This window comes from Bacillus rossius (genome assembly GCF_032445375.1).
Source record: "Bacillus rossius redtenbacheri isolate Brsri chromosome 9 unlocalized genomic scaffold, Brsri_v3 Brsri_v3_scf9_2, whole genome shotgun sequence".
Classification (NCBI taxonomy): domain Eukaryota; kingdom Metazoa; phylum Arthropoda; class Insecta; order Phasmatodea; family Bacillidae; genus Bacillus; species Bacillus rossius.
This window is the reverse complement of record NW_026962013.1, coordinates 19,607,763-19,635,174: the sequence shown is the minus strand read 5'-3', so window position 1 is coordinate 19,635,174 and position 27,412 is coordinate 19,607,763. Positions and strand designations below refer to the sequence as shown.

Here is a 27,412-nt window from a genome sequence, read left to right as displayed (position 1 = left end):
ATTTACACCAAAAATATTCGCCGTGACGTGACAATCCAAGATGGCGATTGTCTCCTTGCGCTCCTCACCCAGAACCCAGTCGCCGGACCTACCAATGTTTACTACTGGCACATGAATGTGCATGATGTTGATGAGGAACGAAGTGGGCGAACTTCTGTCATTTCTGAAGATATGGTGCAGTAAGTTGACAAAAAAAGTGAAAGAGACCAGACGTTTTACGATTTCTCCATTATTTGACGAGTTTAAATCAGGCGGCAGACATCTATGAGGGTGGGTTTTAAAAGCTGGTTGTACGATACGATAAGAACCTTAATATTGGTGTAAATTGTGTAGAAAAATAGATTAAGGTACGGGCTTTCATGTAAAAATATAATTGTTAAGAAAAGTCTACTACTTATTTCTTTTTTAATTTCAGAACAGTACTATTATAAAACACGCCTCATATGTCGTAGTGAGGGGGATCCATATTGCAATAAAATAAAAAATTATAACTAAAAGGAGAAATTTTTTTTCATGAAACCTTTATTTTGATCAATATTTTGCAGATTTTGTAGTTAGAGCTCCTTCGCTCCCAGTTTACGTGCAATGATAATTTTTACAGCTGTGCTTACAAGTATTTAGATAACCCTGAATGGACTATTCAAACTGAGGACCTCGCTGTTAGAGTGAGTCACTTCACTCACGTTTCATCAAAGCGATCCGTGTTCGATTCCTGGCTAGGTTCGAACCCGGATTTTTCACATTGGAGAAACGTAGCGGACGTTGCCGTGCGTCGGGGGGGGGGGGGGGGTTATCTCGAGATGCTCCCGTTTTCCCACCACCATTAATTCAGTTTATGCTCCATCAGCATCTCAGGAATATTTGATTTTGACGAGATGTAAAGCTCTCTTCATTCATATATGAATCACTCATACTTTCCTATATGCACTCATTCATACATTCGTATACACATACATTCATAAATTCATAAATTCATTCATTCAAAAGGCATATATGTATTAATTTACTCTTAATACACACAATACAAACTGCATTCCGTATAGATTACCTACTTATTTCGAGTTATTATTATGACTGGGTTACGTCCTACCTGTTGGTTTAGTGATTAGAGCTTCTGCGAACTGAGCCAAGGGTTATGGGTTCGATTCCCACTAACGGGGAAAACATTTTTTTCCCCGGTTCAGAACCGGGTGTTGTATGTTCTCCCTGCAACTCCGTGCTGCGGAAGACAACGCTTAACCATTGCATCATCATCTCGCCCTAGTACGCGACAGCCACGTCACTACCATCTCCCCATTGCGAAGGTTAGTACTCAATACATCTTCCAGTCCGACAAGCCATCATCATCATAATCATCCTCACAAAAACTAAAATGGACAAGTTATTTTCACGTGGAATTTTATGGTCGCTCTACCCGAGAACTTTCCAAATGTAAGAAGAAGAAAAAAGCTTTGTTCTCTTTTATACGTAATGCTATAGAATCTTGCCCCCTCCTCAATTCACCAAAAAAACCTATTCACCACAGCGCGTGTTAAAACTAATCTTATCGTTTCACGGTAAATACACACTGTGTGGAAACTTTGTTAGCATTTCTTTTTTTTTTAGGTAGAAATATTTGGTATACAGCGGGGTTTGTTCCGGCATCTATTGTGAACTTAACAATGCAGAATCGCCACGTCATTATCGGCTAGCAGTTAAGCTGCAGAACTTCGGTCTTTGTAACATAACTTCATTCGTGAGTGTTATTGTTGCTTCGAGAACTCGCCTGCTGTAAAAGGAATTATTGGTCGAAAAGCATTCAGCAGTAAAACATGGTCTTGTGTGAAGCAGCGTTCAGCTCACGTGTTTAATAGGAACCACAATTGGAGAGTTTGCAAGGTAACTCACGACTTGAAATAGGCTTTGGTAAACTGGCCACTTTGTCCCACCTGGACGAGTCGAAAATCGTTCTGATAATGAAATGTGCAAATTCTGTGTCGCATTGTTATGCGCAGAAGAGATCAAAGTGACCTGTAGCTACTCAACGCTTTTAAAAGGTAGGCGTACTATGCAACTACAAATGTTTTATTTTTTTATATATATATTTTTTGTATGCTTCAACTTAGATTTTCTGGGTGGGATAACCAAGGTTATCGGGTTCGATTCCCCACTTGGTCGTTTTTTTTTTTTTCACTTGTGGACCTTGCTCCTTCGCGGGTCCCAAGACAATGTGTGTTGTGATGTCCCTTCAACTACATATTGCGAAAGAAGACGGTGAATCATTGCAGAATCATCCCGGAGTACGTTTTTCCCCTTTGTAGCAATATTTTCCTCTTTGCAACGTACTGTGTTTTTTTTTTAATTTGAAAGATAATTTGTAAAAGGTTTCTCATTATGGAATCAGCGACCGACGCGAAGTGAATTAATTAATTCTTTAGCCAATCACGTTTAACACTCTTGTGACGTCAACGCAACGAATTTCGCGGAAGCGGCAGACTTTCCGATCAGAAATACTTTCTGTTTCCAACACGTCACGGACTCGACGTTATTTTTACTAAACTCGTCTGTGCATTAGTTTAATTTTTTTACGGATAAATAATAAATTCGGTTGAAACTAGTTTTTCCCAAGCAGTTACATTAAAACAAAAAAAAATAGTTGTCTGTAAAGTCGGTTTACGGACGATAGTTTAACGTGACGTCATAACGAAACATTGATGAAATGATTGATCCAGAAGAAAATGAAATATAATATTCGGCCTGAGATTGAGCTGTAATAGGTTTTTGCAACCAAACCATTTAGGCATTAAAAATATGATATTCTTTGAGGAAGAATTTTTTTTTAATTTTTCTATCTTTTGTATGATAAAATCTACCTCTGCATACTTTTATGAATAAAATTGAATGAATTTTATTGAATTGTCACTATTTTTATGGATACAAAGGAGTGAAATGAAATGTACAATTTAATTAATAAATTTACTTTTATTTGCATTCATTAATTCAAATATATTTATTCGATATATTAGACGTTGTCATGTCTTAAAAAAAACTTGTAAACATTTATGGCTGCCGTAAATATGCAATGCGAATTTAATGGCAAGAAACAATTTTACATCTAGTTTGCTGTTTCTCTTTGCGCGCGGTTTAAAATTATTGTAAGTTAACGATAACGCAATGCTTCGCATCACGCGTGGGATCCCAGTATTAGCCACACGTTGAACAGGGACGTAACTATAGTCTAGTTTCCAGCCAGGGGCAACAATTCATCTTGGTGCCCCCTTTTTTATTTTTCAAAAACCAAAAACCCAAAAACCTTTACCGACAACTCCTCACATCGCCACCGCATATCAATTTCACTTTTTCAAATATCTTTCATTGAACTTAGATGGTAAATAAAAATATCTAGTATATAGATACATGCGGGAACATAATTATAATTACACTTGAAATATTTTATAAACACAGTTTATATCACTAATTTATAAGATGTTTTTTTTAATTATATGGAGCAGTATTTAAATATCAATCACTAAAGTATATGATTTAAATCAGGGGCGCAACAACTAAATTTCCAAAGGCGGGGGGGGGGGGGGGGGCAATATACCTTTTTATAAAGAATTATCGATCACCCCTTATTGAAGTGTGTGGTCCGGGTGTCCTCCCCCGGGAAAATTAGTATTTCAAGATGGAAAAGGGTGCTATTTGAGCAGTTTTATTATCTTTAAATTGATCACACAGCACTTTATTTGCCCCCGTTTGCCCCCCCCCCTTCATGTTTTCAGAGGGGGGGGGGAAAATACCCTTGCCCCCCTCCCCTTGTTGTTGCGCCCCTGATTTAAATATAATTTTGATTTGTGTTTTGTTCATGCTGACATTTTTCTGTTGCTGTAAACATTCGCTCTCATGATTGTTTCGTGACGCGCCTATACGGGTGGAGGAAAGGGGACACTGTCGCGGGTGTCTCCGAGTCGTGTGGGCGGTGTGTGTCGAGGCGTGGATGGCGCGACTCCGCGGGGAGGGGGAGGAGGAGGTGCGCCTGCCCCGGAGGGGCGCCGGGCCCGTCAGCCGCCACTTCCTCACCGACATCGTGTGGTTCAACGCCGCCGGCTTCCTCGCGCTGCACGCCGCGGGGCTGATCGGCGTGGTCGCCGGCCTGCTCTGGGCCAAGCTTCTCACCGACCTCTGGGGTACGGCGCTGCAGCGGACCCGAGTTCACAGCAGTGGCATCTGGCGGCGTGGGGCGGAAACAAAAGAAATTGTCTCCCGCTTCGCCAATTCCAACGACCTAGAGATATATAGACTGCTAGTGGGAGGCCATCTTTGATTCCAATTGAATTTGACAGAATGGTGGGCAAACAGTGCTTTTTTAGCAGACGACGTACGTTGACAGCAGAAAAGTGGCAGTGTACTATGTTAATTATGCAATTGCATTGAATCTGAAATATTAACAGTAAAGACACAACTAAAACTCGTGATGAACGAATACGACTACAATAATAACAAACCCACACAAATCATTTAAAAGTGGTCAATATTCCACTGCAGTCGATTATTTTAAATTAATAGTACTTAGTGATGAGATAAATTCCATGTACTGTATCACATTACCTACACAAAATACATACATAATATGTTCAATAACTGATCTACATATTGGTCACAAACGTTGGGTCGAAGAAGGGTTAGCTATTTTCTAGCGCATTTAATGTCGTACCTACACATCGCATAACGATGAAACTGTATTTAAAATTATATTTCACTCGTTCCATCTTTAAGTATTACCCGCAAAAACTGTAAAATTGCGAAAAACCTACATTTTTAGGGAATTTACTAGCAACTTGCATCTTTCTCCCATAAGAACCAATGCTTTTACAGCTATGTTTTGCACACCATTCTGTCCAATCAGCTCTCTGTCTCTCTCGCTCGGATTGTAGTTCCCCAGTATGCCGTCGACAGCAGCAATTGGCGCTGAAAGCAGGGTGCTAAGCAGTCTATATATCTCTAGGTCGTTGGCCAATTCCAACTGGCCAGAAATTGCCATATCGTCGTATGACGATATACGACTGTAGAGCACTAACGTCGTTTATCTGGAGGAATCACTGCTCCGTATCCTAGGTTTGAGATGCCCTACTTCACTCTGTCTGAACGACAGATGTAATTTTTTTAACTGATCCGGGGGCCATAAACGTACGCAGAATTTCATTTTGGCCGTGACGGCCAAGGTTTGGTTGAGGGAGAGGGGGCGGAGAGAGAGAGAGAGAGAGAGAGAGAGAGAGAGAGAGAGAGAAACATTTATTTTTCGTTTTGCTTTCAAATTCTTTCCATTTGTTTGTGTGTCTATGACCTAACTCCTATGATTTTCTATTCTAAAACTGAAATTCACCCCTTTTTTCACTCCCTTAGGGATGGAATTTCATAATGATATGTAGTTGGCTATTATACAGAATCCTATATTAACAAAAAGCATATGGGCCGTGCTCTGGCATGTAAAGTTCCTTCTTAACTTAATTCTATTTGGATCATTTACAGTTCCTACAACCACAACGGGGACGGATGGTATGCTTAAAAAAAAGGACAATGTTCCTTATCATATAACCAGTTTATATCAAAACTTTATAGTGCATATCCTCAAAATCAAAAAATATATTTATTTTAACTGTACAGTTTCAATTCCCACACACATTCAACTGCTTACTTATTTTTTACATTAAAATATAAATTTAATATGTTAAAAAAAAAAAACAATTACTTCCGGGAACAAATTTCCTCAAAGTTTTATACATGTTTTCTAAATCAATTCTTTTTTGTTTTGTTATTCTGCTGCGTATGTATCACAAACACAACCAATTCCATTCTTTATTTTAATATTGTACTTTAAAATACCACTGAATAAGTTGATCATTAACCCTGAAGATGCCCGCTGCAATGCAGAGCGGAACGCCCCTGCAACCTAGACAGCCGAAGTATTGCGTCAAACAAACCAACAAACCTTGCGATCTGTTCTGACGTGGGTTGAACTGTGCTGGTGGTTTGTTCGCTCTGTTCCCGTAGCGTTTCTTCTCCTGTTCCTCACGGGACAGGCGGTGGTGATCGGCGCTCATCGCCTGTACGCCCACCGCGCCTTCAAGGCCGCGTGGGTCCTGCGTCTGGCGATTGTGCTTCTTCACACGATGGCGGGCCAGGTAATGCGCGGAGTCCACGCGCGACCGAACTGAAACTTCCTGCTTATTATATTATTAGCTATAGGAAACATAAATTATCTTTGGCTGACGTCTCAGATGAAATAAATATATATAGTATATGAAAATATGCGAGCGCCAAATAATGCTACTCCGCAAGTGTAAAGTATGCAAGTATGCATCATTTTTACCTCTACCCTGCCATATCCTCCTCTCCCGGTTTCCCCACCACGTACCTAACTGTTCGCCTCACACGATCGGAATTTTCGTAACGCTCGAAAATTGTAGTTGTAAAGAAGTTTCATTTCGAAATATACGTTCCTTTAATGATTATTACAACGAGGAACATTCATTTGAAATGATTTCTCGGCTACGATGACGGGAGCAGATGTCAATTCTCAAAACGTCGTTGCTGCTTTGTCATAGAAAATCTACTGCACAGAAGAAAATAAGTTCTGTACTTTTAAAAAAATATATATTCCTCTATAAACCAGTTCCCAAGAAATAGTTTGTAATACTACAAGAAAGATATTGTAACTTTGTCCAACACATCTATGGTTAACTTGCATAAATATAAATTATAAGTATTTCTTACAAAAATTAGTGCAATTTTTTTATTGATGTTTCATTAAATAAAAATTTATTCAACCAATGGAAAATATAATCGAATATTCAACTATTTTACTTTATTTTGTTGCATCATTCTTATTATGTGTGCAGTTAATACTGGAAAACTATCCAAGAAACAGTTTCTAAATAACTTTAACTACTGGAGGTACTGCGAAACACAAAGCGTAAATGCACCGGTAATAATCCGAACCCAATAGCACAACGAACACTATTTTGTAGAGATACGGTTGTTTTCATATAAATGTACAGATTTAAAAATATCTGTAATTTTATAGGAATATTTCTGTTCCATTCACAAAAAAAAATGTGTGTTATACAGTGCTGCCGTCGTTGTGTGGTCCAAGGGATTTTTTTACGTGACAATGTCTAATAAATCTAAGAACGCCGGCTGCACGCACGAAAAAGAATGACTCATTGTCCCGTTACGCTGTGTCCCGTTACGCTCATTGTACGCTTGCGCCGCATCTATCTCTCTTCCACTCGATTGGAACAACCATCGATTTGACTTTATCGAGGCACATTAAACTTGAAACACTCCCATTCGTTTCCTACTTTTCCTATCATCGTCCTATACCTAACAGAATAACACACATTGGAAGTAGTTAAATAGCAAACATGTATAAAAGTTATAATTAGAATAATCTGTTAGTTAAAGTAATAGACATATTTGAATTAATGAGTGCAAATAAAAGTAAATTTATCAATTAAATTGTAGATTTCATTTCACTCCTTTGTATCCGTACAAAATAGTGATAATTCAATAAAAAAAAGATTCAATTTTATTCATAAAAGTATGCAATCATTTTATCGATGTTTTGTTATTACGTTGTCACGTTGAACTATCGTCCGTAAACCGACTTTACAGACAAAACAATATTTTTTATTGTTGTGTTTGCAGAACAGCCTGTACGAGTGGGTGCGCGACCACAGGCAGCACCATCGCTACAGCGACACGCACGCCGACCCGCACAACATCCACAGAGGGTTCTTCTTCTCGCACGTCGGCTGGCTCATGATGAGAAAGCACCCGCTCGTCGTCGAGAAGGGCCGCGCCATCGACATGTCCGACATCGAGGAGGACCTGCTCGTCATGCTCCAGAAGAAGTACTTGCCGGGATTCAACGGGGAGATTCAGGAAATTTACTTGCCGGGATTCAACGGGGAGATTCAGGAAACTTACTTGCCGGGAATTCAACGGGGAGATTCAGGAAACTTACTTGCCGGAATTCAACGGGGAGATTCAGGAAACTTACTTGCCGGGATTCAACGGGGAGATTCAGGAAACTTACTTGCCGGAATTCAACGGGGAGATTCAGGAAACTTACTTGCCGGAATTCAACGGGAAGATTCAGGACACTTACTTGCCAGGATTCAACGGGGAGATTCAGGAAACTTGCTTGCCGGGATTCAACGGGGAGATTCAGGAAACTTACTTGCCGGGATTCAACGGGGAGATTCAGGAAACTTACTTGCCGGGATTCAACGGGGAGATTCAGGAAACTTACTTGCCGGAATTCAACGGGGAGATTCAGGACACTTACTTGCCATGATTCAACGGGGAGATTCAGGAAACTTGCTTGCCGGGATTCAACGGGGAGATTCAGGAAACTTACTTGCCGGGATTCAACGGGGAGATTCAGGAAACTTACTTGCCGGGATTCAACGGGGAGATTCAGGAACTGAATGGCACAGTTATTTGGTTCCAAACTTTTAAATTAATTTTCTATCACATAATTTTCTAAAATTGCCTTTGATAGTATATAATTTAGTGGAATGCCTGAAATTAATTCTGACTTCAAATCGTTTTACCTGAGAAGTCACTGGCATTGAGTATTGAATTAATTTCAGTAAATTTAATCAACTATCAATTTTCACTACGTTATGGTCTTAAAAATTACTTTAATGGTTGATCTCCCCCTTAAAGGAGGAAAATTTTCAATATTAAAAATTAAAAAATTTCTTTGGGACAAAAAATTTTGAAACCAAGATGGTATATTTCGGTTCCTTTTGCTCACCCTCGACTATACTTCAGTACTAGCAACAGAATTAACTTTACATGGTTGTTCCTGCACAGATTATAATTGCCAGTATGCTTGCAGTCTGGAAGAGTCTTTCAAAACCATATTTATCTTAGAGTTCTTTGCGTCTAACTTTTTAGTGTAGATGTTAATCAACCTTGCATATAACTGCAACAGGGAATGCCAAAATATCGGGCACCACAACTTTTTTTTTTACAGTCATGGAATTAAACAAAGCCAAGCAGTAATTTACAGTAATATTTTTACTTAATTCTTAAGTTGCCCTTAAACCACTAAAATGGCGAAAATGAACTGTTTCAATTGGGAATTACAGTCAATATTTTATTTACGTATGAACTAAAAACAATTGCATGAATTGTCTTTATTTATTGAATGTGTTTTTTGGAAGTGTATGGAGTCACCATTCTTCACTCCTAAATATGGGGGTTTTAATTAGAGACGAAATCAAATCAAAAGAGCTACTTGCGCTACTTTGGCACTATGAGACTCTTTTTTTTAACTTTTGAATTTAATTTAAAAATGTGGTTTTCTACTTGTTTCTTTGTCACGTGGGTCTCATCACAGAGCTGCCGACTTTTGGTTAAAACATGGGTTGCTTTCTAACATACTAAGATGCAGTTTCGGAACAAGAAATATTTCTAAGTTTGAGGCCAAACATTACTGAAAAAAATGTGTTCACTGCCATTGAAAATACTGAATAAAGTATTAAAATAGCTGTAAATATTGACAACCGCAGGTATGATGAAGGAAGTTAAAAAAAAAAAAAAAAAAGCAAATTACAAAGCGAAGCAGTGGCTAGCAACAAAACTACTGACTAAGAATTTTTGGAAACACACACATTGTCTTACAACAAAACATGTTTAGTTTAGACATTTTAGTAAGTGTAGCCCTAAACCGTTATCTTGGTTTACGTGAGAAATGAAGGGACGTACGTATGAGGTGGCTTCACTACTGAACCCACTCACTGAAATCTTCTTCTCAATGCTCACAGAAGCACTAGCGTTCATTATTTGGGCTGCAGCTGTGTTTGTCCTATCTTATGCAATATACCCCATACCTGTGCATTATTTTTTGTTTGTTTGATGAATTTGAATTAACACTCATATATATATATATATATATATATATATATATATATATATATATAATTAACACTCATATATATGAAGTTAATTGTGATTAGTTAAAATTTAAGAGAGAAGCTTGATTTATATGTTGTGTTCTTGACTCTCCCTCTAATGGAATGTTTCGTGGGTGTTAATGTCCACAGGTATTATAAATTTCTCTACGTAATATGTGCTTTCCTCGTCCCTGTGGGAGTTCCTGTAGTCCTGTTCGGAGAGAACATCTTCACGTCGATATGGGTGTGCTTCTTTGCGCGCTACGTAGCGCTGCTGAACATCACGTGGTCCGTCAACAGTCTGGCCCACATCTACGGCTGCAGGCCCTACCACAAGTGAGTGTGGCATGCTTCCTTTGGCACTTCTAATGACTTCTTTTTCGTGAAATGGAAGGGCTATGAATTATTAGAGAATGTCCATTTGTGACAGACTGGCTGTTTTATGCACCATGGTCTCACATAATCCTTGTTCCGATTTATATAGTTGGCCCAAATTTTATGAGGAAATGTTTACTGCACATAATTTTCTAGATGTTAAAATGCATACTGAAGACATTTGATATTAACTTTAATTATGAAACGCAGCTGAGTAGTATTCATCCTACACAGAAGCGGGTGTGTAATGTAAGAACTCACAGTGTACGTAGCTTCAGTCATTCATTTATATATATTTTTAGCATACTGAGATTTAAAATGCAAACTGTCATAAGACTTATGATAAAATTAATAAATGAGTGGCCCCTTAGAACTAATTATGACACATCAAGTGTAAACCTATAAAAACCTAAACTACTCAGTATTTTCGAAAGTATGTCTAAATCATGCTTTAAATTACTATTAGTCCAAGTCTAGATCACTAGCGAGATCGGGGTGTAGCGCAAAAGTTTTTAACAAGTTTTGATCAACGCAGTTTTTTTTGTTTGTTTTTTTTCGCCTGTTCTTGCTGTCGTTTCCTGGTTCGTGCACAACTGTAATGTTCTCGCGTCGACGCGCGATGTCTGATCTCGCAGATCAGACGCGGGGAGAGGGAAGCACTCGGTCTGAGAACACGGTCAGTCTAATCGAGGAGCGCCTGCTTGGAGTCTCGCAGCGCACCTCGCCAGCGATTCGCAAGCCTCGCGGCACTGCCGTCGGGCGTCCACAGACGTCTTCGGGTGGTTTCCGGAATACTCGGAGGCGTTCCCTTGCGCGGCACGAAACCCTTTAGAGTTGAATCCAATGCGTGGTACCAGGGTAGATAACTGTTTGGCCCCTCTTAGCCACAAAACTTTCCGGGGCGTGCAATGTCCTAGCTCGAGTTACCATAGGTAGTTAAGGTGGATAGTTTTGCAAACCCAGGCATTGTTTCCGACCCTAAGTCCCTAGCTGGAACATACTTGACTCTCATCCCACCTCTGGGACCGCTCGACAAACACCAAAAGGGCAGGGCAGAGGCGACGCGCCAGCTCGCGATTAATTAACTTTATTAAATTAATACAACTGATTTCTTATATGCATTCAACGCCATCTTCATTCCATAGTTTTAAGCACACTTGCTGACTGGCAACCTGGAGGGCGACGGATACCATCCATGCGTCACTGGTACCAACCCAGAAGCGCACAACAACAAGGTGGGCCGCTAGGCCCAAGCACGGTTGAAACTTCCTGCCCCTGACCAACTTTTCTTCAGGACCAACCTTATTGACCTGCATCGAGCCTGGCTGCTTAATGCTTGCGACATTTAACGCCGCGTGAATGAGAACATGATTTTCCCCGTGTCCATGCAGGTTCTACCTGGGCCCAACCTAACTATAGCTATAGCCTAGAGTTTAATATAGGGTGGATAGTCATGGCATCAATTGTCGCCATGGCTGGCTAATTCCCGAACAAAGAACACGATGAATGCTACCATATCTGCAAGGCTTGATGAGGCGAAAATACGATAAGGCCTGGGACGCACCTAGAGTCTAACCTAAGCCAGGCCCCATCCCAAAAAAATATATACTTAGTTATCTATAGTTAGCAGGGGCGCAACAACTAAATTTCCAAAGGAAGGGGGGGGGGCAATATACTTTTTTTTTATAAAGAATCATCGATCCCCCCCCCCTTATTTCCCCCGGGAAAATTGGTATTTCAAGGTGGAAAATGGTGCTATTTAAGCAGTTTCATTATCTAAAAATTGATTACACGGCACTTTCTTTGCCCCCATTTGCCCCCACTTCAAGGTTTCAGAGGGGGGGAAAATACCCTTGTTGTTGCGCCCCTGATAGTTAGGTCAGGAGAACTAACTAGCAGGGGAACTCCTCCCTCAGGGGCATGATGGCGCGGGACCACCCTCTGGTCGCCTGCCTCACCTGGGGCGAGGGCTGGCACAACTTCCACCACTGCTTCCCGTACGACTACCGGCCCGGCGAGCTGGGCTGGGTGCTGGACGTGAGCGGCCGGCTCGTCGAGCTGCTGGAGCGCTGGGGGCTGGCCAGCGACCTCAGGACCGCGTCCCCCGCCGCGGTGCTCCGGCGCGCCGTCATTTGCGGCGACGGCAGCCACCCCGCGGCGCCGACCCCGTAGACAGCGGCCAAGCCCGCGACTAGAGTCTCTGCCACCCGGGGCATGAATGGATTCATGCGCCCCCCCCCCCCTCCCCCCGCCACCGCCTCTTTTTTTTTGCACATACCACACCAATAAAGCCGGGGGGGTCCCGGGGAACCCTCCCACGGAAAAAAAAATTGGTGCTATTTAAGCATTTTCCCCCATACCTACACGTAACAGTTTCAGTGCTACTGTAACTTCCATGCATGAACCCACTATGTCCATAAAGTAGTCCGTATAATCACTAGACTTAAATAATTAAATTGTCGTCATTAATGTTTTTTTAAAGATTCAAATTCAACTTGCGTGACCCTTTTTTGCAGCAAAGATTTTGATGATATCATCATAACAAATAGAGGATGCTCTTACTCACAGACAGTGGTACCACCCTCTCTGACAACATTGGACTGTATTCGTATAGAGGACGCATTAATTAAAACTTTCTAACTTCTCCCTTTACAATTTTTCATGTTAATGATGAATTTAACATTTTTCTCAGAGTATTTTAAAATAAATATGTTGAGAAGTTATATTGTAAATCAGATTAGACATTTCCTGGCATGCAAGTTAAAAAAAAAAAACTTTTTTACCAGTTACCAGTTGTAGTAGGAGAATTACAATGCAAGAGCGATTTCGGGGCCCCCACAGGTTTGCGCCCGGGGCGTATGCCCCGCTTGCCCCCCCACCCCCCACCCCCACCCCCCTCCTAGTTGCGGCCCTGACAGCGGCGCAGCTGCCCGCTCCTTCTGCAGCTCCCGTGCCTACAAGTTTCAAACAACATATTTTTGCATACTCCTCGACACAAAAATATAAACAATCATGTATCTATAAACGAGTCATAATTCAACCAAAATCCCTTCGGCTACATATGGAATAAAGGTTTTCTGACGTTTGAACTCTAACCTCTCGTGAATGGAACGGACGTCGCATGGAAAGGAAGTCGCGTGGAACGGAAATGTGAAGCCGCGGTGCTGCCATCTGTGGCGGATGGCGTCAACCAACGTTCACGAAACCAAAAAGGAAATATGTATTATATACTTCATCTCTTTTAACCAGATATATATATTACACTTTGGTACATCTTTTCACTGTTTGTATGTCACCTATATGCTCATTATTAAAATATGATGTTATATTCATTATGTTTATACAATAAATATTTATGTTTTGTGTTTTTTTTTTATTATCTGGTCAATGAATACAAGTAGATTACTTTAATTTCAGTTTCGGGGCTGAGACAAGATTTCAGGAAACTCGTCTTCGTGCTTCGGAATAAACACTTTTTTTTTTTTTAATATGTTTACAAACTAGAATGAAAGAAGATTAAAATGTATTTATAATTAATAGTGGATACGACCAAAATATTTAAACTCGAAATATTTAAACTTCGTATTATATAACTTGATGAACTAAGTATCAGGCGTTGCCCTGTATCGATTCTGTATTCATCATTAAATTCGGAAGCTGTAAAAGATAATGATCCTTTATTCTCAACCAGCAATTGCGTACAGCTAATTTAAACCAATATCCCTCATTGTAAGAATCATCAATAAACTGAGGAATTTTTTATCTACCATCTGGGGAATTCACTCAGTTACAAATATCTAGTTTTTTAAACCACGTTGAGGTGTCTTCCCTAATAAAGTTTTAAAATGTACGAGAGGAAAAAAATTAGATTCAACCTCCAAATGCGTATTTTCTTACAATGCTTGCAGACTCTTTAATACGCTGTAGCATTTCAGTGAAGTGTCGGAAAAAGTATAGTCATTTTCTTTTGGTGCTTTTTTCAACGAGATATCATTACTCACTTTTACGTTAACGTGTAAGGCGGTTTTGATTAAAAAAAAGACTGATTTTTATAATATGTCTTTAAGAGACACTATAAGCATTTACAATTACTGTTTTGTTTTTCGGAAATATTAAATGCTGTTTACATAAACATTAAATATTAAAACTCAATGAAGAAATTGTGAACGGTAAACCCCTACCAACTGACAATTTATCAGCAAATTGCGGTAACTAATTCAAGCCCCTCTTAGGGCAGTATTTCAAGACTTTCGGGTAAGGTAGAGAATAAACGCTGCCTTGTTGGAATGCAACCGTGACCTAACTCGCGAGCCGTATTCCAGAACGTGTCAAAATCAAATCCCAGTAATCAAACCAATCGGCAACAGTTTTAATAAACGGTGCCCTACGTGAGGCTAGAAACTGGTTTCAACGTATTCTAGCGGACGTTTCGTAATCATCGGTACAATTTTTACGGCAAAAATACTAAAGATAGCAACACCATCGCACAAAAATATAATCGCCTTTATAATTTTCTCAAGTATTTTTTAAGTTGCAATTATTTCTTGTTATGGCCATCAAAGAATACAAAATGTATTCCAGAATAGTTTCGCTATCATAAAGTTCAGTTTGGCACATCAACACGCTTGGTACGTCCCCCGATGATCAAAAAGTGAAGGTTTCATATACGAGTTAATGGCGCCAGACCCCGGTACGCCATCTGGGCGAAATCAAGGGAAAAGTGAGCTCTGAGCATGAGCGGAATTTGGGCAACCGAAATCTGTTCCCTAAAAATAAAGGACTGGCTATGTCTTATCGTGCTCTAGGAATAGGGTTAGGGCACAGGTGTAGCATATTCAACACTTAAAACCTTACTTTTGTGTCAATACCGGCCTTAGAGCATTGCAAAACAAATGTCAAGAAGCAACGTTCGACCAATCCATCTCATTTGTTATCTACATGCTTAAGTATATTATTGCTTTTTTGTCGGGAAGAGTGCTTGAAACAGAAGTTAACCGGGTAATTAAACTTCCACAATGGTAACTTGACGATTTATGTTCAAGAAGCACTTGCTGCTAGTTTTTCGCTGCATGAAGACCGCAGACGGGTGCAGAATGCTGAATTTTCAAACTGGATTTATGCTTGTTTTAGCAAATCAGGTAAGACCAGGTAATCTAATCTGTTTGTAGCAGTATAAAATTGCGCCAGCTACACGGTAGTTTCATTTTTCGTCTCAGTGGAAAATGTTCAAACAGTAACGAACCGGGTGTTTCAGTAGGCAGAATGCGACAGCTTTCAGATCTTCATCTATATTCTTAAAATTAAACATTTAATTTTTCCTTTAAGTCTGTCTGTCAATGGTATAATAAGTTACATACAGTAGAATAGACATGTTTAGTATTGATAAAATTGTTAAAGTTAGTTCATCTCTGCTTGGTCGTTCGAAATGGTTCTTATTTGTAATTTTTATTTGTATGGACTTTATAGAATCTGCAATAATGATACAAAGAAAAAAGTACTAGCACGTCTAAAGTTATGACGAATTTACTGGAGATAATGGAACTTTTTCAGTTTATCTCCTCATACACATGACATGAATTGAGTGATGTAGCAAAGTGTGAAGACACTCGACTCACCATCTCAAGGACTCCATTGCAAATACCTGTGTGGTCATTCTGATTTCCGCTTAACGTGGTTTTCCGGAAATTGGTTGAGTAGTGGTGGGGGACCACCCCAGAGACAGAAAACAAACAACAAAAACGTTATTTGTTAAGTTGATGAACAACAAAATAATTAAACACGTACGGTTAGGCTACTACTCCTACTGATGTGGCAGAAATTTTGTAAGTCTAGCCAAGCTAGTGTAGACTTGGCATAGAAACACCTATTTAGGCGAGGCATATTATGCTGTTTTATACACAACTCAACGTTTTGAATACAGCTGAAAAAGTTATCTGCATGTTGCCAGTCACGTACAGTTAGTACAATTATTGTAGCAGATAGCACCACTTAATTAAAAATATATATATTCCCTATATAATAACTTATGATAATTTACATACTAGCCACTAATTCGGCATGTTTTATTTTCAACCTTCTAACTATTTTGTTTGATCAAATTATACGTTTTCTCCTAGAAACCCTTTTTATCCTCATATTTTGGTATATTTCAAAACTTGGTGCCGTCTTGTCTTCTCTGTCGCTTTTGTTTATCTCCTTCAGTGAATTCCCGTGATGTTTTTTCTGTCGTCAAACGACTTTAAGTATATTCGTTGTTCTCTATGTTTGTACTAACTATGTGTTACTTGCCTTACTTCTGCGTTTTCCTCCATTCGATTTTGCTAGTTTTGCATTCATGTTTTGACCGTGATCATTTGTTGGATCATTTTTTGACCTTATTTACTATTTTGCTGATAAGAATTTTACAATATATTTTTACTATGACTATATATATATATTTTTAGTTTGTTTCTGCCATATTTGTAATGACTATTAAACTGTTGTGGTCTATGTTGATACCTACATATGTCTTATTCATTTTGTTTCGTTCTGTGGGTTTAAAAGCTTGTGTGGTGTTTTAGTTACATAATTCATTATTATTTACTCTTGCTAGTCAATGGAAATCTTTCTTATAGAAATATTAGGTGCAAGTAAATTACGAGAGTGTTAAAAATAAAGATTTTTTAATATTTTCGTTCATCATTGTAACAAACATATAACTCTTTTCAGGCACTATGTGCGATCCTCGACACTCCATTAATAAATGTCAAGGTTAACACCAGCTGTGGTATGTATTAATTTGTTTTAATGTTTTAATATTTTTTATTTATTGCAGTTATTAAAACATTCCTCCTGCACTTTAATGTCAAAAGAGAATCGCGTGGTTTGATAAACGGGGACGTAGAAATCCAAAAATTTTTGTTCTTATCTAAAATTACCGATCCATTACGGGTCATTATTTTAGTTTAACGTTAAACACTGTTAAACTTGTGGACTTTTATGAATGGCCTAACATTCGCAAAATGAAAATACACAATATAATCATTGCATACTTATTGCGTAATTAGCTGCCAAAGTTTGCTTAACATTATTGTGTGGCCAATGTTATTAAAGTTAAATTAAGTAGATAATAGAAAACTTTTAGAGTTATATCAGAAAAATATATTTAATTCTACCATGCCTTTCAAAATTGCCCAGCCAGGCAGTAGGATTAATTAATCCCGTTACTGTGATTTAATTCTTTTTGAAATTTAATTTTTTTTAATTTTTGGGCATGGCAAGACGTATAGTACACAACCCCCGATTTCTTATATCCTTTTATAGTCCGTTATTTACTGTCGGTTTCCAGCCTGTAGCCAACGGAAACAGTAGCATAAAAAATGGGCATACTGACGCAGGTTCCAGGTAGAGTAATGAGAATGGGGTCAATGACCGACCACCATTACGTCACGGTGGCCAACTTGGAGTCCAATTCACAAAAAAAATATTCAAAAATGACTCAGACATTCTTAAAATTCCTAAATTAAAAAAAAATCCTTATTACGAGGGAAAAATTCAAGTTTTTAGGGAAATTATCCCATTTTTTTCTCAAAAATCGAGAGGGGCCAAATTTCCTCAGAGAGAGGCAGCTGGCTATGTTTCGCTCGCGTAGCGAACTTCTAGAACGTAGTGAGCATAGCGCCCTGCGTGTGTCTCCCCGGGCGGGCGCAGAGTGCGGCGAGCTGGCGGACGACGTGTCCTCGAGGATCGTCGGCGGCACCGAGACCTCGCCCCACCTCTACCCGTGGATGGCGGCCATCCTCAGCCTCGGCAGGCTGCACTGCGGCGGCTCAGTCATCAACGACCGCTACGTCCTCACGGCCGGCCACTGCATCAGCGGGCAAGCGGACCTGTAGCTACAAACCCGGACAGTTCCGAACTTTACCGAAGTAAAATGTTAGGTTATGTTCGGTCAGTGTAATAAATAACAGTTCTCTATTAGGTTATCGTGACTGAAATGAGGGGTTCGTAGGTTAGGTTAGCGTTATTTAAAATACTCTATGAGTATAAACAAATATATAAATTCTTCCAATATGGTGTTTTTTAACGAGCGTACAGCTAACGTCGGAGAATTCGGAACTGTTCGGGCACTGTGAACTGTAGACTTTCCACACCTTATTGGTCTCAGTGATAGCCTACAGTTCACAGGGATGAAAGCCACAATTTGTTTTCTTAACCTAATTAAAAACCAGGTGTATTTGTAGGAGGGACTCAGGTGCGTCTCAGGCCGAAGCATATACGCCTAGTCATGCTGGGGATTAGCCATGCAGTAAGAGTAGCATGCATTGTGTGCTTTGTGTGGGAATTGGCCAGCCATGGCAGCGATCGGCGCCATGAGTTATTATCCTATATTAAAACTAGCTTAAAGCTATGCCGTGTTGGACCCAGGTAAAATCTGCATAGACACAAGGAAAACCCTGGGCACTACATGCATTAATTGCGCATACAGGATACCGAGGATGGAATGGTTGAAGAGTTGGACAGAGTAACTGCTAACTTGAACGCGTAGTCCGCTTTCATATTGTGTATCCATCGCTGGAGTTATGACATGGGAGCTCGCACTCTGGTGGTGAGTGGCTACACTGGCCACTCCCTCCGCTGCCAGTCAGCACCTAGAACTAGAGAAGAAAGAAAAAGAGACATTCTTACCTACTAGACACTTGATTAATTAGATTATATGATATGCACAGCTCACAGCCGAAGCTCGGGCGCATATTGCTTGAAAATAGGTGTAATATAATATCCTAAAACTAAATTTATTATTTTAGTATGGTATGTATATTTTTTGTTTGGTTTTTAATAATTTCATAAAATTTTTCCTTGAGGTTATTAATTAGTAACTAGGGCATAAATACTAATATACACCACTCTAGTTAAGACTATAATGATAATAGTTATAGAGGAACTGTCGGCATATAGAAGTCACAGGGGAATGGAGAAACAAGCAATCATATTTACTCTAAAAAATTTTAATGTGTATTTAAAAATTCCATGCCTTTTTGAAACACAACCAGCACTGGAAGTGAGGCCTGACAGGTGGGCTGTGCCCATCGGATTTAGGGAGGCAGCCCTAACAAGAGAACCCAAGTGATATAGGGATAGCCTACAGTTCACAGGGATGAGAGCCACAATCAAAACCCGAACAGTTCTGAAGTTTACCGAAGTAAAAGGTTAGGTTGCATTAGGTAAATTCGGTCAGTGTAAAAATCAATAGTTATTAACTTTATTCCGAGAGGGTAAGTTAGGTTAGGGGTGTTTTTTCCCGAACGATTGGCAAACTTCGGGAAACTTCAGAACTGCTTGGGTGTGACTCTCATCCCTGTGAACTGTATGCTTCCCAGAGAACCTGTATCGCGTCTCATTCTTAGATTGCAGTTTGCATTTACATGGGCATTTACTCTCTCTTTCCTATGAACGATTTTTGCCATTAGCGCTACCCTAATTTCTTTGTGCTATGTTGCCATATATACACCAGAGAGCAACGTTGTAATGTAATAAAAAAAATATTAAAATGTAACTGAAACATTATATTGTAAAGTAAAATTTAGTACAAACATTTTGAAAATACGAGTATATTATGAGACGCCATCTTGGTTTTAATTGGTTTTGTCGACAATATTTTTTAAAACATCTAATATTTAATATGTTTGCTATTTCAAGCACAGCACATAATTTTATGCAATACATTGTGAGTAAGGGCACGGTTACATGGGACTCTGAACTACTTAAGGTAAACATGTTCAACTTAAGGGTGCGGTTACAAATGGTCTAAAAATGTTTCGTTCGGGGCCATTTATCACTCAACTTAAAAAAATTGGCAAAATTGTTCAGAACGATCTCTTCTACATAAGCCCCTGATTGGCTGTTGAGTGTTAAAGAGTATAAACAGTCGTTTACAAAAAAAATGCAAGATGGATATGTTTCTGACACAAGTTCGCACAACAAAAAAGATCGACAGGTTATTGTTTTAAAATTGATGGTGACGGCAATTCCTTAACATAAGTACACTTGCTCAAATAAATAAGACCCACAACACATTCATTCGATGACAATAGACAATCGATTTTGGATTTAAACACACTTATACCAACTGCCATGTAACCGTAAACTTTTGTGTTTGTAGACATGTTTGCTTTATAAGTCCACCTAAAGTAGTTCGACGTTTCTTGTAGGGCCCGTTCTACAATGGTGCAGAGACGGAGAAGGATCTTTCAGGCCATTTCACTTTTGCGTCTGCTGCTTCCATGATGCACGGAAACGTAAAAAAATAAATGGCAACCAATAAGAATGCATTTCATGGTTCCGAATATTAATTTCATTTAAAAATAATATATTATGCTTTGAATTCATAGAACAGGCAGAAATTACTTAAATGATACAAATAAACATACAGATAGTAATAGAACACTAGATATTCTTAGACGTAAAACAATATTTAACGTATTTAGAAGATAAACAAATGTGGCTACCATCGCAGCCAAGTACTCGGAGCAACGTAAACGGAGGAGCTCAGTGTTGCCTTCGAATATATATACTGTATAGAAGTCGCCAGCCCAGGTTAAAATTTCTAATACGGTTTGAGGTAGTTGGTTAATTCACCGCCGCAATCGCCACCATCGCTAGGGCATCGACTTGTGGTGGTCCCTAGCGAACAAGTGTCGAACTCTTCAAACACCCCTTCCCCATCCTGTTGAACGACCTTGAGCTGCAGTGAATGATTGGTGGGCGGGTGCGGGGAATGACAGCGGGTGACAGTGCTGCGCTCTAACGTGTAAATAACAACTAAGACAATACAGGGCGTTACGGCAGCGCACTGCAGCGGTGAAGTTCCCAAGCTGCTCATCATACGCTTCTGAAAAACGTAGAGTAGATCCTATCCACTCGCGACTTCTATACAGTGTATATATATATATATATATATATATATTTATATATATATTCAAAGCTTGTACCAACTGCCATTATGTAACTGTAAACTTTTGTGTTTGTAGACATGTTTGCTTTATAAGTCCACCTAAAGTAGTTCGACGTTTCTTGTAGGGCCCGTTCTACAATGGTTCAGAGACGGAGAAGGATCTTTCAGGCCATTTCACTTTCGCGTCTGCTGCTTCCATGATGCACAGAAACGTAAAAAAAAAAAACGGCAACCAATAAGAATGCATTTCATGGTTCCGAATATTAATTTCATTTAAAAATAATATATTATGCTTCGAATTCATAGAACAGGCAGAAATTACCTAAATAATACAAATAGTAATGGAACAATAGATATTTTTGGACGTAAAACAATATTTACGTAACATATTTAGAAAATAAACAAACGTGGCTACCATCGCAGCCAAGTACTCGGAGCAACGTAAACGGAGGAGCTCAGTGTTGCCGAGCTAGTCCATGCGGGTCCGTCTCTGTCTGCGTGCCGTTGTTCCGCGGGATCCGTGTCAGTTTGTGTGTCACTGTAGAACGGGCCCAAGAAGGAGCCTCACGCGATGTTTCGCCCCGCCCTCCTCCGGCGCAGGGCCACGGAGGACGACGTGGCTGTGTTTCTGGGCGCGCACGACCTGCGCGAGGCGCCGGCAGAGAGGATCGTCGCCGTCGACCGCCTCATCTTGCACGAGTCGTACGCGAGCGACTACGCCCACGACTCCGACGACATCGGCCTCATCAGACTCAAGGAGCGGCTGGGCTTCGACGCGGCCGTCGCGCCCGTCTGCCTGTCCAGGCCAGGTCGGTGTTGCGCCGAGTGCGTTTCGCGAGCAGTTGGCAAGACTTTTCAACGAATCGATGTGTCGATCTTTTGAAATATCGCCTGAATTATATCGATGCCTATAAAAATATTGGCATGAAAATATCGATATGATCGTTACATCGGTAAAATATAATATTATAAAATTATTATTTAAGTAAATTTTTTTTGGTGTTCTTGATATATCTAATATAAGTTTAGCTCTTTCTAGCAAAAGTGAATACAACTATTTTTTTATATACAATAAACATTCTCTATATGTTTCGATAGTGAACTACTGTGAACTCCAATATTTCCCTTTTTTCCCTCATTTTAAATAACGATTTGTTCTTTGCAAACAACCATTTATTATTTATTCTGCCAAATTTATATACAGGTAATTGTAATATTTTTTTTTTACTTGACAAATATTATTTTATTCAAATTCTATATTACCGGAACAAAATCTATCAAATGATATCCGCACCAAATTATCGATATTTTGAACCTGAAATATTGATATTTTCGATATATCGTTGTCATCCCTAGGCCCAAGGGCGTTGTCAAGGAAGGGCCATGTATCCCCTCTAAAGCGACTCAACAAAAAACTTCAAATAACTTATATAATATGGCTCATTGTTCGGCCAAGAATATGCACAATTATAGAGTAGCCTGTTGGTTTTCTCTGTGAGCTCTTGGTTATTCCTGGCGAGAATTCTCCTGATGTTCTCCGAGAGCTTCTGGTTATTTCTGAGAACTCAATCTCTCCATGAAAAAAATAGTTTACATAATGAGGCATACAATTTTATTCAGAGTTTCGTATACATTGTTGAATTCCTGTAACTAAAACAGCACTGACAAAATTTTAATCAAGTGGAAATCAAACAAAAAATACTAATTACTCAGGCGAATACTATGTCTTTAAAAAGCTGAGAAACTATCATGCAAGACGAAATTCCTTCTCCTTGATGTCTAGCGAAGCCCTCCTTCTCTTTAGACTGTGAGAAAGCATCCCGCATCCCAAATAAAAAAGAATTTAAAATAATATTTACCTCAATATAACATGTGGTGCTATCATTTAGCAGTAATATAAACTACTTGCAACAAGTTTCTTGTATGAGATAAATTAACTCTCGCAGCTGAGTGAAATCAGACAGTTAGAGCCATGTAGTCTCGTAGCCTCGTAGCCTCGTAGCCTCGTAGTCAAGATTCGCTGAATCTGTTGGAGCCAAAGACAGCTGGAGATGTTGGAGCCTAGCGTAAATATTGGCGAGATCGTATTCCTGTGACGAGATCTTATTTCTGTGGCGAGACCGTATCACACCCCATCGAATTTTCGTCCAAATGTGCTTCCTTTTGTCAAATGCGTGTCCTGTGTGTGTACTGCATGTTCATTGTGTGTCCTGTGTGTAAATTGCATGTTCATTGTGTGTCATGTGTTTGTGTATGCGTGTCAATTGCATATCCAGAGTGTGTGTACTCAGTGGCGGATCCAGGATTTTGGTTTGGGAGGGGCTTGACCCAGCAGAGGCTACGCTTTATCATGGCAAACACTAAAACAATAGTGGACCCAGATGCTTTTGGAGGGGGCTTGAGCCCCTTAGCCCCCCCTCTGGATCCGCTACTGCGTGTACTATGAGTCCATTGCCCGTTCAACAATGGCGCGGAAACGGAGACGGATCACGAAAAATGGACATGAATCTCCCGGAACATTTCACAATCTGCTTCCACAATGCCTGGAACCATAACAAATGGCAACCAATGAGCTAGTATTTCAAGGTTATGAAATATTAATTAAATAAAAAATATATGTTATGCTTCGGGATCATAACATATGCAGAATTTATGTAAATAATAAAGATAAAAGACAAAGTAATAATAGAACTCTAGTTATTCTTGTACTTCAAACCTTTTTTAACGTATTTAGAACATAAACAAACATGGCTACCACCGCAGTCAAATACTCGGCTTCTATTGGTCGCACGGAGCAATGTGAATGGAAGAGAGCATTGCCGAGCTGATCCGCGCGGGTCTGTGTGCCCCGTGCGTGCCATTCTGGAATGGGTCCCGAACACTGAAGGCTGGAAGTGTTTTCCTGGATGTGCCCCACGCTGGGTTGCTGTCATAACTTAGAAACACACAACTTAGAAACATATAACTTAGAAACACACAAGTTAAAATTTTCTAATTTATGCCTTTCTAAGTTGTGTGTTTTAAACTATGATAGTTCTAAGTTGTTTTTTTGTAAACTACGATGTTTCATAGTTGTGTGGTATGGCATTGTGTGTATCTAAGTTATGACCATTCTAAGTTGTGTGTTTCTATGCTGTGATGTTTCTAAGTTAATTGGTAAGGCGTTGTGTGTTTTTAAGTTACGTGTTTCTTAGTTATGACAGCTTTAGGATTTGTGTTTCTAATTTATGACGATTCTAAGTTGTGAGTTTCGGAATTATGAATGTCTACGTTACATGTTTCTAAGTGATGACAGTTCTGAGTTACGACAGTTCTGAGTTATGTGTGGCCAGGGGCGTAGCCAGAGGGGGGGGGGGGTTAGGGGTTCAACCCCCCCCCCCTTAGCACCAAATCTTTAATTAATTTCTTATTCGTCACTCAAACAAATTTCATATTAAAATTAATAAAAATTTTACCATTACAATATTTAAATTTAAGTACCGAAAACTGCTAAAATAGCACTATTTTACACCTAAAAATCTACATTTTCCCGGGGGAGGACCTCCGGACCCCCCGCTCTAATACGGGGGGGGGGGGGCATGCTTCTTAACACCCCCCATACACAAATACTGGCTACGCCACTGTGTGTGGCTGCCCACCGCACTGCGCAGACAAGGACTACACCGGCAGGACGTGCGAGGTGGTGGGCTGGGGCCTCACGGCCCACGACGGCGAGACCTCGCCCCACCTGCGCCGCGCCGCCGTCACGGTGCTGGACCAAGGGCTCTGCAGGGACAACGACGCCGTCGGCGGCCACCTGCGCGACACCGTCATGTGCGCCTACACGCCCGGCGCTGACGCCTGCCAGGTACCCGCGGGGAGGGGGGGGAAGTCAACTCTCAGCTCCGCCTCGAGCCGAGCCCGGGCTACGTGCACAGTTCAGGGCTGCCCACAGGTGCAAAACTGCACAACTCAGAACAATTTTGAGGTGGAATTCAAACATTAAATTGGGGGGGGGGGGTGAGGGGAAATAATAAAATAATAATAATAAACGCAAAAGCTAAAAATATGTGCTTGGAGTCCACACATGACAGAAGTGAAACTTCATCTTTTTTGGGTATAGAAAGAGATATATTTTTTTTTACATTTTCAATCAAATTATTCACATAAAAATAAACGATACTTATAAAGTTAATTTCACAGATCAATAACTCATTAACACGTGAATAAATAAATTGTAGATACTTTAAAAAATATATATATATATATATAAAATGGTGTCAATTGTTAGCCGATATGAAAACTGAGGAGTAGACAAACACAAGCAGCATTACGAGGAGTCCCCTACCATCACCCCTTCCGGCTGTTACAACTAGTGTCAAATTATTATGACGTAAACTAATCCATGTGAGTTTGTTTACAGATGTTGCTCCTACGCAGATGCACATTTTTATTCAAAGTATTAAATGCAAAGTTATAATTATATGCAGAAGATTTTTAAACATATAAGTAATGAAACATCAAACACTTCACTGTCAGCCCATCAAACCCTTATTTTACAGTGAATTTAAATTAATTTTCTGTATAGTAAATGTACATGTTATGTTGTTTTTTTTTTTTTTCAGGGAGACAGTGGGGGACCACTTTTGTATGAAGCTCGACCAGGAAAAGTCGAACAAATAGGTATGTAGTGATCGCATGCTGCATTAAAAGGAGTTTACACTGTCTAGTGTAAATTTAGCGATTCCTTCATTTTTTTAATTGAATCTAATTTATTCGTAAAGGATAATATGAATGTACTGGAAATATATTACTCAAAAATGCGCATATGATATCTCGTAATGATAATTCATTTTTTTTGGCACTATTTGTAAATGTTTTAAGTAACTACAGTTTAAAAATATAAGTTCTGGCTTGTAAAACAGATATTATTTATTGCTTAAAAAAACATTTCGTGGCCAAGTGCCAACCCTGAATGTCCATAGTACTTATAACAGTCTCCAAATTAATTCTTCAATGCTGATATAATGTATTTCAAGCTCTGGAAAGTCTTCTGATGTGCGTTTGGAATTCGGGCTGTCTGCTAGACAGACATAAAAGTATTTTTGAGATTAAAAGTCACACAATTCATGCCATACATGCTACGATAATTTTGATTGTATTTCATATAATATGTTAATTATTTATTTGATAGATCCGTCAATTATGAATATATAGGTACCTACTCCCGGATTTCACACACCCTATGCCATATGTTTCAAGAGCATAATTTTATACTGTTAATTTTATGCGTAACTAATTAATAATTAGTATTATTTCGTGACTCAAAATTAAATTGAAGATGATTCTTGTTTTTGGCAACATTTTTATCGTATGAATTTGTTACAGGAATTGTGTCCTGGGGTATCGGTTGCGCAGAGCAGGGAGTACCTGGCGTGTACACGAAAGTATCCGCGTACCTCAACTGGATCAAGATAAACACGGCAGACGCCATATACTGCGAAAAACGTTTTTTGTGATCTAAAACTAACATCACTCTAACATGTTTTAGTTTAGTTTTATTAAATTTTCACTTTACTGCAATCTTTGAACAATGTTTATAGTAGATAGACTTAAATATCGCCATGATTTATTGCATTCATGTAAAAACTTAGACTCAATAAACTCATTTTAACAAATTAATGGAAATATTTCATGAAACACACGATGCAGGGAACCTTTTTGTTTTTTTTTTTTTTTTTTTTTTTAGTTTCTGTACATCTGTTTCTAAAGCTAAATAAAATGTTACTATTGAAAGTATACCTTTACCTTGTCATCCTACTGCCTGCCCTGGTGTTCGAACTGTTGTGTAGATATTATGCTGGACACCAAAAATCGAGGTGTGTGTGAGTGTGAGTGTGCGCTAGTTCACACGAGACTCCTCTCAGAGTCGTGACGTTGCCACGTGGCTTGGGCAACAGCAAAGTTGTGACCCAGCAGCGTATTTTCAAACCCTAGATTGACTCACCAACCGTGTACTTGAAATGCTCTGGGATCGGTCGCGGCTTGGGTGGGAAAGGAGGCGGTTTTTTGCAGCTCTGGTGACCATTTATTGAATAAGGGAATTGCTCTCTGCCAAAGTTTTATGATGATAAGGCTTGTTTTGATTTTTGAGGGGGAAGAAGTAAGATTTCATCAT

General features: G+C 39.5%; 2 protein-coding genes across 3 annotated transcripts; both read left to right on the top strand.

Annotated features, from left to right (window-relative positions):
• Positions 1-1,729: 1,729 nt before the first annotated feature.
• Positions 1,730-16,984, top strand: LOC134542765 (acyl-CoA Delta12-desaturase-like). 2 transcript variants are annotated; one of them, XM_063387272.1, is made up of 6 exons: positions 1,730-1,878; positions 3,971-4,166; positions 6,031-6,161; positions 7,687-7,892; positions 10,098-10,283; positions 12,239-16,984. In XM_063387272.1, exons 2-6 carry the CDS (start codon positions 3,977-3,979, stop codon positions 12,492-12,494), a joined length of 969 nt encoding a protein of 322 aa, XP_063243342.1. In that variant the 5' UTR covers positions 1,730-1,878; positions 3,971-3,976; the 3' UTR covers positions 12,495-16,984. The 2 variants fall into 2 exon arrangements, with proteins under 2 accessions (XP_063243342.1, XP_063243343.1); XM_063387273.1 differs by having other exon boundaries at positions 1,757-2,036.
• LOC134542766 (trypsin-1-like) lies at positions 15,374-26,916 on the top strand. The gene is made up of 7 exons (XM_063387274.1): positions 15,374-15,460; positions 17,031-17,088; positions 18,012-18,180; positions 21,856-22,064; positions 24,906-25,102; positions 25,860-25,917; positions 26,623-26,916. The coding sequence occupies exons 1-7, from the start codon at positions 15,392-15,394 to the stop codon at positions 26,751-26,753; spliced, it is 891 nt and encodes a 296-aa protein (XP_063243344.1). The 5' UTR covers positions 15,374-15,391; the 3' UTR covers positions 26,754-26,916.
• The last annotated feature ends 496 nt before the right edge of the window (positions 26,917-27,412 follow it).